Consider the following 16477-nt stretch of genomic DNA (forward strand, 5'->3'; position numbering starts at 1 on the left):
GAGGATTAAAGCCAAAGGTAACCACACCGTAGTCCCATGAAGAACCAATTCCCCCACAGGTTGTCGAAGAGCACAAGGATGACCCCGTGATCGAGAATAAACTCAACGGTCAGATTGAGGTCAAACCCGAAGAATCGAACGACGGTCCGAATGATAGTTTGAACCCCCACGACGAGATTCCAATCGATGAAATACAGTTGATGGATGATCTTCAACAGATCGTAGCGATTGATCCTTTTATCCCTATACTGACTGTTGATGTTCGTGATGTGCGCTTGATCATCGCTCCATCAAAGCTGTTGTTCGTGGACACCGACCGAGTGGTGTTGATCCTTTCCTTCTTTAAAACTCGTGGACAAGTTTTTCTTAACCACGGGAGAGTTGATGCAGGACAATCTTGGACCAGGCCGACTCGACCCAACTGGTGTAATACATGGGACCGACCCAAACCCAGTTGAACCGGGTCCAGTTTGAGTGTTTGGATCTAGTAGGATCTTAGGTAGTTTATTTTATTTGGAAAATTATTATGTAATCTTTTATTTTAAGGTAGTTATTAGACATATAGGGAAATTTCCAATTTTAGTTTTATTGGGTTTCTATCTTAGTTAGCGTAGTTTTAGTAACTAATTAGGAGTCTTTATTTTAGGGATTTACATTTTTTTTGTCTTTATTTAAGATTGTACTCAGCCACGTTTTGGGAATTAATGAATACAAGAATGAATTAAAAAAAAGTGAGTTTGCGAGTGTGCACACAACCCCCCCTTTCTCCCTTCTTCTCACGGCTCCTTCTTCCCCTTTCTTCTGTGTGATTTATCCCCTCCCCCTCTGGTTTCTTCGTCTACCTCCTTCAATCCTCTTCGATTTCTGTCCCCCATTAGATACTGGTCTCTTTAAACACTTGTCTGAGGAATCAAGTGATGAAAATAAGCTGTGCTACTGTTGCTTCACTAACAAATTTATTGAATAGTCCCTTGATCCCCAAAAAGTTTTTTTAAGGCTGTTTTCTATTTTCACTATGTCCAGTATTTATTGAACAATATAAATCTTAGTTTCTAGATTGTAAAACTCCAGTCTGAGGAACAACTAATGAAAGTCATTAAAGTTGTTATTGCTTCATTTTAGAATACATGAGTATATTTTTTGAGCTGTTAATTGAATAAAATACTGAGATAATTTCTTTGTTCACATTAGTTTGCCTTGAAAGTACTTGTTGCATTGAAGTGCTATACTTTTATATTTCTGTGAAAGACTGCTTCTTGAGACTGTTTGTTAATATTGCAGGTACGTGCAACTGTCGCGGAGTTAAAGAATGCTGTTAGAATATTTAGTCAGTTGTCTGCAGCGTCCAGCCAAAACTTCCATGGGTTTGATGAGAGAAAAATTGAGACCCATGTTGGGTACTGTAAGCACTTACTTGATGCTGCAAAGGTTCACTGTGAAGCAGCGGAACGTGAAGAGCAGCAAAACCGGCAGAGACTAGAAGTTGCACGTCAGGTTTCCTTGGCTGAGGAAGCCCGTCGTAAGGCTGAAGAGCAGAGAAAATTCCAGGTCTGCTATTATGTTATTATTAGGTGAATGAGGCACATCTTTGGGGATCACGTTCTGATTTAGTGGCTCCCTGAATTCTATTGGTGAAATGCAGTTGGAGAGAAGAAAACAAGAAGATGAGCTAAAGCAAGTGATGCAACAAGAGGAGCATTTTGAACGTATAAAGGTATGTGGGGTTTTTCCTTCTTGAATGGTTCCTATCATGTTTATGCGAGTGAAATTGGGGCTACATCAGTATTCTTTGTAATTTAATTTCATTAAGAATGTCAGTATTAAGGATTCTTCAAATTTTTTGCATAAAAATTATTGAAAATCATATATTGTTCTTCCAATATCAACTGTCTTTGGGATAGGTAGGGTCTTGTGAACAATGGGTCTGATAAGGGAACATGCATCATGTGATACAAACTCTATTAATGTTAAGCCTCAAAATGATTACTGCTGAACCATAGATATTTTGAAGATTAGAAAAGATCCTTACATGTTACAATTACTACCTATCCCTCCACCCCAGGGGGGGGGGGCAAAGAAGAGGAAGTAATAAAAATCCGTTGATAGACCTCATGAATAATTATTCACTGCATCAACTGTTGTGGCCATTGACAAAATCTGCCAACTAAGCTGCCATGTTGAGGATACCATGGTTGTTAAGGAAACAAACTGCACGCATGCTCTTGCGTGTCCGATACTTTTGACATGATGATCCAAGCTTTTAGCAAAGTCTTGCTTGCAAGGTAGCTTGGTTATCTTACCGTTCTAAGCTTATGAAATTGTTATTTTTCCCAAATATTGCTGTGGACATATTTTATCAATTGTAGAATATTGATTCAGTTATCTCATGTGAAGCTCAGGCAAACTATAGTAATAGGATTTCTACATATTCCTGTTTGTCTGCTTTCACAACTTCTGGATTCAATGTATTTGTAGGAACAATGGAAGAGTAGTACGCCTGCCTCTAAGCGTAAAGACAGGCCACAGGCTGAAGATGAAGATGGTGGACATAGTGAAAAGAAGAGGAGGAGAAGTGGGAAGAAGAGAAAGAATGACAAGGGCTCAAAGTCACGATATGACATGGATGAATCTGAAGCTGAAATGATGGATGATCATGAAGAAATGGAGCATGAAGATGCAACCATCATGAACGATCAGGAAGTTGAAACGAACGAGATGAATGACCACGACGATATTGGGGCAGACAATCCTCAGGATCTTCTTGTAGCAGCTGGGCTTGAAGATTCTGATGCTGAGGATGAGGTAGTAATGTTGATTTCTTCCTTACCTTGGGTTAATTTTCCGCCCCTAGACTTTATGAAGCAGCATTATGTCATTTACAACTTTTGACTATCAGCTTTTGGAGAACCCTCATAAATTGAGCTGAAAATGCTGCCAAGGGAACATGTGGCACTCATTGATGCAATGCTACTTGCAATACTGACAAAAATGTTTTCCTTGTCATGGTTCTCTACTTTCCGTTACCTATCCAAATACTGACAAATTTTGTTGTTGTCATGGTTCTCTACTTTCTGTTACCTATCCAAAAAGAAAAGAAAAGAAAAGAAAAGTCCTGGGCATGTTTTCAGGCTTTCAGAAGCAGTCATATGGTGTTGTCACATGAAAACACCTACTGGAACTAGGATTGTGTTCAACTAGTTCATTGGAAGTTTATTGTGTTTGTCATTTTCCCACAAGTTAATGTGCATCTTTTCTTGGCCGAGTATCTAATTCCATCTTCTTTGTTGGTGAAGGCTGAACCATCGTCCACCATTAACCGGCGGAAATGGGCATGGTCAGAATCTGATGAGGATGAGCCAGCAGAGAGACAGCCAGAGTCCAGTCCAAATAGAGAGAATTCCACTGAGTTGCCCGAAAGTGATGGAGAAATCAGAGAAAGTAACAAGCCTAATAGAGAAGCTGCTGGTGATGATGATGAAGAAGATGACTGAGGTTGAATGCTGAGTCCTACAGCCATGTCAAATACGCTCTTCATGTTCCTCCAAGGTCTGTAAGAGATTAAATTTTGGTTAGGGGGTTGTCATTCAGTGGGGGTTACTCTTATGCAGATACCTCATTCGATGTCATTGAATTTGCCTTTCCAGTACTAGGCAGGTAGTGGGTTTCTGCAGATTCCCTACATGTGAGGTTCGTCATTGAATAGAGAAGAAAATTGTTGTCTGGACTGGGGGTTGTGCCCACATTGTATCTATTTTACATCGATTGCAGTTGTATTTTGAGAATTCTTGCAATCAATTTATCTATTTCTAGAATATTATAATATTTGAAGGAACAAGGGTGGTACACTGGTACTTAAACTTTATCTTGGGGATTTTTTTTTTCGGTTGCCTTTTTAACAATTAACAAAAGAAAAAAGATGCATCTCATCTGTTCTAGATTTTCTGAGCAACTCAACCCAACCCAAAATCAATTATGAAACTAGTTCTCTTAATTTCCATGTCACAATGAGGATGGACCATTTTAGCAGGGCTGCTCAAATGAGTTTTTCCGTTTTGGGAAAAATGAAAATGACCCTCTAATCCATACAGGAGATTTGGGTGATTGACTAATGAATTATAAATTTTATCAAAAAACACTAATGAATTATATAGTATTTATTTGATTTTAGGGAAAAGGAAGGGCAGGACATAATGAGATGTGGAGTCCATACTGAGATGTACGTTCTGTTTTAGGATTTAGATTTTCTGTAGTGCGACAGGGAGTGTAGCGCACCATCATCCGACGACCTGTAGTGTTTGGGCATGCAACCCAACACACAGGTGGGGTGTTGGGCTGCGTGCCCAAGCACTACAGGCCGTTGGATATGCGCTACACTCCCTGTCGCGCTACAGAGGAGCCCAACTCTCTGTTTTATATGCATTCTATGAGGATGATACCATTTTTTACATTGCCATTGGTGTTTGTATCCAGATTCCCTCACAACTTCAGCATGGGGAACCCTCTCCCTTGATTTTATGGGTTCTTTCCTATATACTTCAGTGCCTGTCTGGGTTCTCTTGTTTGGGTGGATAGATATGTAACAGATATTTCTGCCTTTTTTTTTTTTAATAGTCCAAATAAGAGAGTTTTCATTTATTAGTAAAAAGGAGTTGCAGGAATCCTGCAGAAGATGTTCACCACTTTGGAATCAAGGGTTGAATTGGTCCTCGCCGATTCCTGAATCGGTTTAAATTAGGATTGGTCATGGCAGATTATGGACACCCAACGTAAGGATTGAATATCATTAAAAAAAAAAAAAAAAACTAAAAGAAAAGGATGGAACTAAAATCTGTTGACTTATTTAACAAGAACATGGGTGACCGTTTGAAGAGAACGATCAATAATGCAAGCAGAGTTGGAGACTATATCATGAAAAACCATAAAAAAAAAAAAAAAAAAAAAAAAAAAAAAAACCAGAAGTGAAAGCTAGATTTCTAAAGTCCAAAAGCATAGTTGTAGCCGCATAAGAAGAAGAGGGGGGAGGGGGTGAAAGGGGATGAGTGGTGCTGACACTAACGCAGCTGTAAAGGGTAGCCCTCCTCGTAACAACTCACTATTTCAAGCCATTTGAGGATTATTGGTAATTAACTTGACCAGGTTGGCTCCCAAAGGTATATTTGGTTAGCAAGAAAAAGAAAAAGGAAAAAGGGAATTTTTATGAACTAACTCCAACTGAAACTGAACATAAATATGGCACTCTAATCAATTGTAGAGATACAACAATCATTTAAGAGAGAGAGAGAGAAAGGTTCGATGATGCTCACATAGCCTGAATTCCAATTTTCAAAACGAAAAATCTGCAAATCGTAAAGAGACGCGTTTTTGCCAATCACTTACCCAAATTTGGTAACTGTTGAAACCCGTGGAGATCAACATCTCTACGTGCAATCCTCCCTCTCAGCTATGAGCCTATGAGTGCTGTCTCTTATTTTTCTTTCTCTCTCCACGGGTCCCGTGATATCTTATAGGAGCCGAAGAAACAGCCACTTTCATGGGTTCTCACTTCCTACCCCAGAGGATGGAAGAAGAGATTCCCTTGGAGTGAGAAAGACCCATTTCTGTCGTTCTACAGAATAGGACTCAGACTCAGACCGAGACTCCAAGGAATGACCAAGAAAGAAACCTTGAACTCGGCGCCACGGAATCCTTCTCTTTTACCTTTGCTTTGTGGAAGAGAGGAGGACGGACAGCGATACCCAGATGCCGGATTCCGACGGAAATCGTGAATCCAACTTTAGTAGCCCTTGATACAGATTGTCGTTTTTAGTCTTCGTCTTCGTCTTACTCATGGAACGGACGTTGCTGACGTTAATATTCATGTTCTTGGAGATTATAGGGTCTCTATCGCTGGACCGATTGGATCTCATCACTTCTACTCTTTCGGCTGTGCCAGTCTTTCCACCCCCGCCTCCGACACTGCCTCCTCCCCCTCCTTCTCCTCCTCCTCCTTCTCCTCCTCCTCCTCCTCCTCCTCCTACTCCCACTCCCCCTCCCCCTCCCCCTCCATCTTCGCCGCCGCCAGGGCTGCAGTCGCCACCGCCCCCGCCACCGCCAGGGTTGCTGCAGTCGCCACCACCACCGCCGCCGCCACGGATACGGTCACCCCCACCACCATCGCTTCCACCGCCACCTCGACGGCGACAATCTCCCGTAGCCTCACGTTCAACACATTCTACGCCTCCACCTCCTCATAGTAATGAGCGGTCATCGGGTAGCCAACTCAATGCGAATGGTGCCACTAGAAAGACCTCGGTGCGGAAGATCAATCTGGGGAAGAAGATCGGATTTTTGTTTGCTGGGATCGCCACTATATTGCAGGTCGCTGTGGTGGGATTTCTAGTTTTGAAGAGACGGCAGATTTCAAAGATTAAAGGACAGACATGACACTTAGCCTTGGTGATTGATTTGGGAGTATCCAATTTTCTCTCTTATCATTCACCTTGGTGGGACGGTTCCCAAGTGGAGAGCGCATTCGAGTTTGATCCATTGATTTGGGATTAGAATTCTTTGGTGATTTAGGGGCAAACGGGAAGGTCAGAAGGATGTTTGGTTAACTAGGGCGGGCTTCTCCATTCTGTAAATTGGTAAATTGATTGACATTTTTTGTGCCCCGTTGTTTTCCTCTTTTCTTCCTTCTCTACTCTATTTGTAATTCAAAGGTTTGTCCTTTCTTTAGCTTTGTGCTTTTTTAAACTTTTCTATGTTTCCATCTGTATCTTGTCCCGTCTAACATTATTATGATGATGAGTTTCAATCTTTTGCTTCATGTAATGGTGATTTTTTTACATTGAATCCCAAGCAGAGAAAAATACGAATCTATTCTATGGTTTTTGAATCTTTTTACAAGGATCACGGTGACTTTATGTTGTCACCAACTGTGAACAACTGAAGCCTGGAGTGCTCTTATTAGATATTCATAACCAAGAACCAGTAAAGAGACAGGGAGGAAACATGGATGCCATTTACATCAAATGGGGAGAGAATTGATCTCCAAAGGGAAAAGGGTTTAGAATTTAATTGATCCATTATTGAGTGGCACCAGAAACACCCTTATTGCATCACGCACTTTTTGGAGGTGGATCCTCTCATTCATAAATGATTTTGTTTTGCAACTTCATACAACCAAACCTTTTTCTCCTACAAACAATTTAATTTTCTGTCGCATATTATGGGAAAATTGTATGACTGTTACTGATACTGAAAACAATGTGTTATCCAGTGCCATTTATTGCTTCATTTTGCTGTTACTCAACCTAACAACTACAGGACACTCTATACTTGGGCATGATCACCTTCTAGCTTTTCTACTTGGTCAATTCTCCTATTTACTACTTGTTGAATTTATTCGCATGAAACTATCACTTCTTAGTTTTTAGGGAATAAAATGCTACCACTTAGATAGATCTTAATTTCCTTGGAGACCTAATATCAAATAGTTCTTGCTACTATTTTTGTGATAAAATCTGTGGGATAACAAGGGTCGACCTGACCATCAGCCTTGGGAAGCAAGTCTTTTTCCTGTCACTTCAATCATATCTCTCAATTGAAATTATGATGCTCATTTCACACATCAGTGCAAGTTATAAAATTCCAACGTAGTATTATTGGTGGGCTATTGATTTTCCTGTCTTAAGTGTGGAATTTATTAACTAATTTAGACATACAAAATCAACAGACCTTGAGTTTTACTTTTGTAGTCACTAATGGAATTTTGAATCTTAGGTGTTACATTTACATGCTTTATGATTGCAAACCTGACCTACAGGCATGCTAATGTAATTCTGTAAGAATGTTCTAAAGTCATTGTCCATGGACGTATTCCATTATTATACAAATGTTTGAAAAATAAGAGTTACATGATAAGTAGAGTTTGTTAGAGTGTGTAAAACGAATATGATTATATGACATGACATGTACAAGTTTCAAAGGGAGGGTGTCATTTACATTAGTGGAAGTGCAGAATGCTTTGGTACCTCCCCCCCCCCAACCGACAAAAAAAAAAAAAAAGAATAAGAAGAAATGCTTGCATGTATGTCTGTATCCAACAATGGGGAAAAAAGTAATTCTGTGATTGACTAAAAAAGAAACCACATGCAGTCATGGCACTTCTCCAAATAAATGTTGTTCCTGCAGAGCAAAAGCTTGCAAAGAAGTGAAAACTCTTGTTTGTGAATGTGGATGTGTCAAACAATTTCTCCTTTAAAATGACAAAACTACCCTTGAGCCACCTCAAAAGTAACTCTCCTGTGTGCCAAAGTTTGCTGCTCCATGCTGGTTGTTTCCCTCGTACATCTTGACTATGGGGAGACACCTCTTCCGCTTCATGTGCATTCGCTGTTTCTCACATCTCATCCTCAACCATGAATGGGGACTCAGTTAATGGCAACAAAGCTAGCGGCAACTTGATCGATTGTACAACTAAAACTAGAGCGAAAAGACTCCTTGTCAGGTATTTGTTCCTTCCTTTCTCTCTCCCTCGCATACGTATTTTTCCTATCCCACCCCCCCCTTTCTCTCTCTCTCTCTCTCATGTCTGGTTATGTTCTATCAATGCTTTGACACTCAATTAAGGGAAGATACCAAATATCAATGCCATTACATTTGAATATTGAAGCATTGTTAGAATTCTTTGACTTTGTCGACCAACATATTCTGCTACTTTGGATGACTGGGAGGAGTACTGAAGATGGGGATTACCAACAAAACGAATTGTTGTGGGCAATTTCCCCATTCAATCTCAATCGCAAGCGGAGACTCGATTATTGTTGCTACCAAAATCAGAGTGAAAAGACTCTGAGTCAGGTAGTTCCTTCCTTCCTGTCTCCCTCTCATATGTATTTTTCCTATCCCATCCCTCTCTCTCATGTCTGTTCTGTTCTATGTATGTTTTGACACAATTAATGGAAGATATCAAAGATCAATGCCATTTCACTTGAAAATTAAAGCGTCGTTTGAATTCTCAGTCTGTTTTCCCAACGTATCATGCATCTTTGGTAGACTGGGAGTACTGGAAGATGGGGATTTACAACAAAGAAGCCTTTATTTTGGGCAGTTCTGCAGTAAAGATATCACATTATCACTCCTAAATCGAGGTTCGTTGTAAGAGAACCAATCTCTCTCTCTGTTTTTATACCGTCCTTTGTTCTGCTGTTGAATTCAAGAGTCAAAAGTTCTTGATATATCTCATTTGAATTAGGAGAGAAATCCTCAAAACTGTCATATATTATGCATGGAATTACTTTTTTCATTCCTCAAAATTTTCACATCTGGTTTGCTGGATTAGTTTTTCCCCTGATAATCATTTTATTGTTTCTCATTTGTTTCGTACCTTCTTCATGTAGACAAAAATATGACATCTGTGAAATAGCACACTACCTTCTTCCTTGAACTGTTGGAAATTAGAAAGTACAAACGACTGACTTTCTTCAGTACCTTCTCATTCTATTATTATTCATGGGTTTTTAATTTACCACTTTTGTTTGTGATGTAGGGGATTACCTAGAAACCATAGTTCAAAATCTCGCGAAATCTCGATCGAGATTTCGGATATTTCGAGCTGCTTGAAACGAAATGCTACTTCGAATCGAAAAAATACAATATCTCGAGCGAAATTCTCGAAATTTCGTGATATCTCGAGATTTCGAATTTTTCGTCAAACCCCTTTATATAAAAGACCACATTTCGTCAGTCTCGGTCGAAACGAGACTTCAAAACAGCTCTGGTTTTTTGGTTTTTGCTTGGTTTTTGCTCATTTCTTCTCCATTCTTCCACTTCCCATTTGAATCCTTGCCGCATCTACGCCGGAACCACTTGGAGAACACAGATTCAAACTTCTTAGCACATCTGTGAAGCCTTTCCACTATTCCAGGTAAAACCATATTCTCAAAATTGGTTTTTTTTAGGGAAATGCATGATCAATATGTTTGTTTGTGATGAAATAAATATATGTTAGACACCGGAAGCCGATCTACAGCTTCACGGTGTCGAAAACACCATTTTGGGTGACTATTTTTGCAATTTGAACATTTAAATGTGTTTATATAGCCTAAAATAGGGTTTCCATGAAGTTTCAGGCCTTAACTTGGCCTAAAACCCACTGAAATGACCTACCGAAACATACCAGAAAAATACAATATTTCGCCCGAAATATCCGAAATTTCGAATATTTCGGATATTTCGGTCAGCCCGAAATACCGAAACGAAACGAGTTCTCGAACAATGCTAGAAACAAGGAATCGTACAAGGGCTGGCTAGGATAGGCTATGCAAGACTATTCAAACCTTATAGGTGGACTAACGTCAGGGAATGGTAGCAGCATACATGATGAACATAGAGACTAAAACACAGAATTAAAGTAATAATGAGCAATATAGTCCTAGCTGAATGCAATCAACTTAACATGGCATCAATTGGGAACATGGGGGTAGGGAAGCATGGGCAGCAAGATATCAAATTGAATGCATGAACTTTCAACATTCTAAAAATGATGTGTGCCTTGTTAGTGACTTAACCATTCAACTAACATATGGAATCAGCAAACATTCAATATAAAGGAATTGAGAAGTGGAAACTGATGGCAGTGTACTAACAGGTCAGTTGATTAACAATAACAAAATGTAAAGTAAAACAGTAAAAGGTAGGGAACATTTGTTAACAGGATTGAAGTGAAACATAGAGGCTAAGAGAAGAAGAAAATAATAGGGAGGGGAGACAGACTTTACCACCTATATCACATAGAGACAGAGAAGAGAAGAGGAAGATGATACGATTGAAGGAGAGGGAGATCTTACACATTGGAGAGATGGAACAACAGTAGCCTTCAGTCCATTCATTCAGCATCCCATTCATCAACCCAGACTTGAAGAATGCAAGTTCCAATCAGTCTTCATACACGGCAGGTTCTGTTCATAGTCACTATGTTGCAGAGAAATGCGAAGGCAACAGTACACAAGGTGGGGGGAAAAGGGGAAATATAGAGAGTCTAGAGTAGAGAATAGAAGAAGAAACAAAGAAGGAGAAGAGAGGAGGAATAAGAAGGAGAAGAAAGGGAGCAGAATTCAAGAAGAAGAAGAAAAAGATCAGATACTGAAAGAGAGAGAGAGAGAGAGACTCACACATGGGGGAAACAGTTCTACTTTCATTAATTCTTCCACAACTATTACAAGAGCTGCCTTGGCCTTTTTAAGAAAAAGAGAACAAAAGTTAGCCACAGAAATAACTGCCCACCATACTTGCTGTGATTGGATGGTTATAACTGCCCACCATACTACCACTAGAATGAAAAAACTGAATTGCATGCAATAAATTTAAAAAAAAAAAGATATACATCCTGTCCTAAAATAATAATAAACAGAAATAGTAATAAGAAAATAAAAACTAAGACTAGGCTTGTTGTCCATCATGTGTGGGATCCACCATGGAGCCCACCAGCTGGTTCCTATCAATATGATAGCCCCTAAACTTATCATCAGTCTCAAGAGATGCCATGGAGGGCTGATGCCGACGTATCCTCCTCTAGTAGACTCTAAAGCCACAGCCAGGTGGACTAATTTCCTCATCAGTATTCTTCATTTTTAGAGGGCCCGTTTGAATTGAAGAGAGAAGTAGCTTTCAATTCCTTAATAACCCCTCACAAACTTCAACTAGAAAACGGAACTCAAAGCTTCCACAACCTGGTATATTCTTTTTTTTCTTCTTTTTTACATTGCACGGAAGCTTTTCCCGAATATGTCAAGCAGAGGAGAGGGATATCATTTCGCCAAAAGAAAACTCAGCGGGTGGGGAGATCATTCTGGCCGCCATCCTGCAGGTTCTCCACTCTCTCCCTCTGCCACAAGCAATAGAAGAAACGGGAGTGGTCAAGCTTGTAAGAGGATAGGCAACGAATAGTTCCTCTGCTATGACGGAATAGCTGTCACCAACACTGCTGCATCAATGGCAACAATGCTCCACGTCGGTTCTTCATGGGTTCGTCTGTGAGGCCTGAGGAACCTAAACTGTGAAGCCATAGAAAAAACATTCGAGCAGTGGAGTCTGGTTGTGGAGGAGTTAGAGCCTTCCGGAAGTAGATGATGAAGACAGGAGTGAACACTCCGGACAGTTCATGGATTGAGTTTCAGAATTCAATAGACGTTTGTGGAGGAGTTAGGGCCTTCCGGAAGTAGATGATGAAGACAGGAGTGAACACTCCAGACAGTTCATGGATTGAGTTTCAGAATTCAATAGACATGCACATTGGTTTATTGCTTTGTTAATTTATTTACAGCTGCTGTTTGTGACTTCCTCTTGCAATTTTTTTGTTGTTAAACTATCTCACTCACTTTTGCACTTCTAACTGTTTAATTGAAGTAGTTGCATTAGAGGGTCAAGAATTGGTTGCATGAATTATTTAGTTCAATCTGTCATAGAATCTCTTTGTAACTAGCAAGAACGCTTTGCTAAGCGACTGGTCATGTAAAACTCTGTTGGTCGTACGAGTTTGGTCATGCATATTATTTGCACTGGTCATTGCACATACTGCAACTTGTCTTGTAACACAAATGCTTTGCAATAATTCTTATTGATCTCCTACTAAAGGTTAAAAAATAAGTTATAACTTCCATTCTGTTACTCTTGATAGTGTTCATATGCATACCTGATACATTTCTTCAATTGACAAACTAATTGTTTTTTTTTGTTCCTACAGAATGCATAAACTTCCAAAGATGTAAAGGAACAAACTAATTGTTCCTCCTCGCTTGTGGGGCAATAGTAAGATAACATGACAACGTTTGAGTGACACCCCTAAGTTGCTTGTGGACCTCTTGTACTAAATCAGCCATTGCTTTGTACTTTTCGTGGACTGCTTCTAAAAATCCATAGGCTTTAATGCCTTTTTTTTGGGGTAAGCATAGGCTTTAATGTTTACATGAATGAGGGGTGGGCAATTGCTTGGTTGGTGTGAGAATTGTTGAGTGGTTTCAGTTATATGATAGCCTACTTTCATGGCTATTTCCTTCTTCAATTTACCCTTTTCAGTTGCAAGTTAGAATTTTAGGTAGTGTGTGTTTTGTGCCTACTTGTTCATTGACCTTCTCACCAGTTTCGTTTGTTGTACATTACTAGGAATATCTGGTAGCATGGGGCTTTGATAAAGAATACCATCTTTAACCTCATTTATATCTGATGTCTTTAATGGTTTCAAGAGGGGTTGTAATGCAGATACTAGGGCAGGAAATTCCCAATTCCTCCGATAAGATAAGAAGATAGAGAAAAATTGTAGAAGCTAGCAGTGAAAACCAGGAAACAGGCTTGAATTTGAAAATTATGTAGGTTTTAACAGACAATCAGAACATGAGAGCTGAATTATTAAATCAGAAGCAAATTGTATTTCTAACCAGAAATCAGTAGACAAGAATCATAGAAATCGAAAATTCTCACAACAGGTCAGACTTGAAGGTTAGAACTTGATATGAGAAGAAACAACTGCTGTTTGAGGTAATTTTCATTTGTTACTTGGATTAAAGCTCTATAAAGGCTAGTGTCTTTAACTTTTGAAAGCCATTTTTCAAATTTTCCCTACAGAAATTTAAACCTATCTAGCAAAGATGTGTGCAATCATCTTCAATGCGTAGAGTAATCCATAGGTGTGTTTGGAAGAGGCTACACCAAGACACTTGAATCTGCTATGGGTAAGTCCTGACTATTTAAATGCCCATTGAATTTACAACAACCCAGCATGGTGGGTTCTTTACCACCTATATTTTATTGCTAAAATTCCCAATAAGATCATTAAAGAAGAGAAAACCCGTCGAGCCTAACTGAGACCAACCAAAGCACAGCACAATTGGGGCCCAAAAGAATTTCTGTTGGGTTGGGGATGGCCCATACGCAGTCAAAAAGGTAGTGTACACTCTTGTCATAACTAATAGGGCGGAAGTTCACTGTGCAGCAGAGCAGGCTGTGCCCAGACACATGGGCTGCCCATTCAGGGGAGTAGGGTGGTCATTTGTGTTTGGGTGCAGCCTGCGCTGTTGCACAGAGAACATTTGGCCTAACTAATATATGGGAAATAAAACACTACCTGGTCGTGCACCTTGTGTGGTTCCCATGTTTAGATAACCAATATATATATTTTGTCATAACCAATGTTGTTTACAACAAGACTGTAATGTTACTTTTTTTTATCTTTCAATGAGGGTAAAAATTGATGTTGCCATTATAAAATAGTGATAGCAGTGCTCCATCAATATGAGTCATTGATCTTATGATCTGTAAATTGAAACGTTCAATTTTTAAAGCACTAACAAAACTATTACCTGCTCTTTAACCATATAGCCGGTAAACTATTCATCTTCTCTTGCAAACACGATCTCTCAAATCTGAACAGCCTCTACCAATACCCTTAGCCGTCCTCTTCTTCACCGATCTGAATGGCATTTCACTCCAGCCTTCCAAAGGTGAAAGAGAAACCTAATATTGAAGATAGAAAGAGAGGCAGCAGATACCTATCGCAAAGCAAAGGAAAACCACCAGCCGACGCAATCCACTCTCTCCAGTCTTGGTTTAAATAGATCCTGCTCGGTGAAAGGTCATATATATATATATATATATATATATATTGTTCGGTTGGACCATTCTGCTAATCTGATAAATGCTCCCGACTCTCTAACATTATTTTACCTGCAAAGCTCTGTAATATGGAATCTCTTATCTTCTAGTCCTACAATCGACGAAGTGCTCGAGCTTCAGATATTGCCTTATTGGACGATACGGGTTGGATCGGGTTAGGGAAGTGAATTTGGTTTTTCAATTTCAGCCGTATGATTCACTTTTGCTACGTGTCGTCTACCAGGCTATGCACTTGATGTGTACTTGTGGTGGATCATGCACTTGAGACGATAAAAATCCTTACTCGAAGGGCTACATTTCTCATGATATCACTTTCAACTCAAGGTCAATGCACGGACCCCGAAATTAAGCTAAAAACTGATGCATCTACTGAAAAGAATTTCTAAAACGATGATTCCCAACTCCAACTGAACATACTTAACATGCATCACTCCATGAGTGTGTTGGCCGTGTTGATAACAATTAGCAACTCCATAGCCAAGCCACATTACTCAACAAGACTTAGGATATTATGGTGTATGAATTGGGCATTGATATTGGATGATATTAGATGGCATGTCTTGGAATTTACAATGGGTTTTGACATGTGTATGGATTAATTTTAGATGTTATAGTTGTTTTGAACATTAGAAGTAGATTTAAGTAAAAGTTCCTCAATTTATATGAGAATATTAATGTTTTTTAATTTATTTTTTAAAATATATATATTTAAAACCTGTACCGTCCATTTTCCATTTTTTACTGCTCTCTATTTCCCTTTTATTGCCGTTTTGTTTTTCCTAACTATGGTTGAGGAGAGTATTAGTGCGGGCTCACAGTTCATTATATGAGAGAGCATGGGAAGTAATCCTCATATCCCTTCCTTGTTTTCCGATATTAAAAACTCATTTCCTTTTTGGTCTTTTCGGTCCGAATTTAATCCAACGAGAGCAAGTGGGAGGAGGTACATTCTGCGTGTGTTTTTTTTTTTTCCGATGCAATTCAAGGGCCGGCCATCAACTCCATCAGGGTCCCACAAGGTGGCAAGGAGAGAACCCACAAGGGGTCAAATATGGTACCCATAGGCTCCACTTCTTGGAAAGCAAATAAATGTGGACTAGATGTCGCTCAAGAGACTTGAACCACCGATCAAGCTCCTGACGCAGTTCTCCCAAAGAAAGAACAAACCACCAGGGCAAGCCCTGGATAGACAGAGCTACATTCTGCATTGAAAGTTTGAAAAAGTGACTATAAAATATAGGTATATTCCTATATTGATTTGGTGTAGTATGGTTATTGTTTTGATTTTAAGTAATTGCAGTGATTTGGTCTCTCTTAATCTTCTTTATCAGTATATCAGGATCTGTATGAAGCACTTCTGCCCCATTAGAGAATCAATTTCCATCCTGTGTGGGCGGTTGTGGAAGGGGATACCCTCTTAGGTCTCTGTTCATCCTTCCATCTTCCCCCCCCCCCCCCTACTCTCCCATCCTTCAAACCCAGTCCAATGAATACTGTTCTTAAGCAGGGGATGGAGACGAAGATGGTGCAGTTCCATGAATCCTGAAAGGCTTCCACCATTGGCCCACTTAGTCAGAGTAATGGCGTCTCAGATAACCTTACCATTTAAAATAATAATGAGAAGTATCAATTTTTAACACATGCTAATAAGCAAGACTGGTCCATGGAAGAAAATGAGAATCAATAGTTAACACAGATGCGGAATCCGTTCTCCAAATCCCAAAGATTCTCATAAACAATTGAAAAAGACAGGAATCAAAGTTAACACAAACGCACAAATGACAAACAATTGAAAAAGATGGGAATCCTTCTGGCTCCTGCAACGAAC

At 39.6% G+C, this 16477-nt stretch overlaps 1 protein-coding gene across 2 annotated transcripts in view; it reads left to right on the forward strand.

Annotated features, from left to right (window-relative positions):
• Positions 1-8675, forward strand: part of LOC122667641 (protein CTR9 homolog) — a 44041-nt gene extending 35366 nt beyond the window's left edge. The window contains exons 21-25 of one of the 2 annotated variants that reach the window (XR_006333827.1): positions 1282-1548; positions 1643-1714; positions 2476-2802; positions 3294-3717; positions 8663-8675. Coding sequence is in view for 1 of the 2 variants with exons in the window: in XM_043864010.1 (XP_043719945.1) it covers positions 1282-1548; positions 1643-1714; positions 2476-2802; positions 3294-3491 (864 nt within the window). In the remaining variant the exon portion in view is untranslated. Of the gene's footprint in view, positions 1-1281; positions 1549-1642; positions 1715-2475; positions 2803-3293; positions 3823-8662 lie in introns of those variants that run through there. The other variant, XM_043864010.1, reaches the window with a different exon arrangement.
• The last annotated feature ends 7802 nt before the right edge of the window (positions 8676-16477 follow it).

Source organism: Telopea speciosissima, chromosome 7 (assembly GCF_018873765.1).
Source record: "Telopea speciosissima isolate NSW1024214 ecotype Mountain lineage chromosome 7, Tspe_v1, whole genome shotgun sequence".
Taxonomy (NCBI): Eukaryota; Viridiplantae; Streptophyta; class Magnoliopsida; order Proteales; family Proteaceae; genus Telopea; species Telopea speciosissima.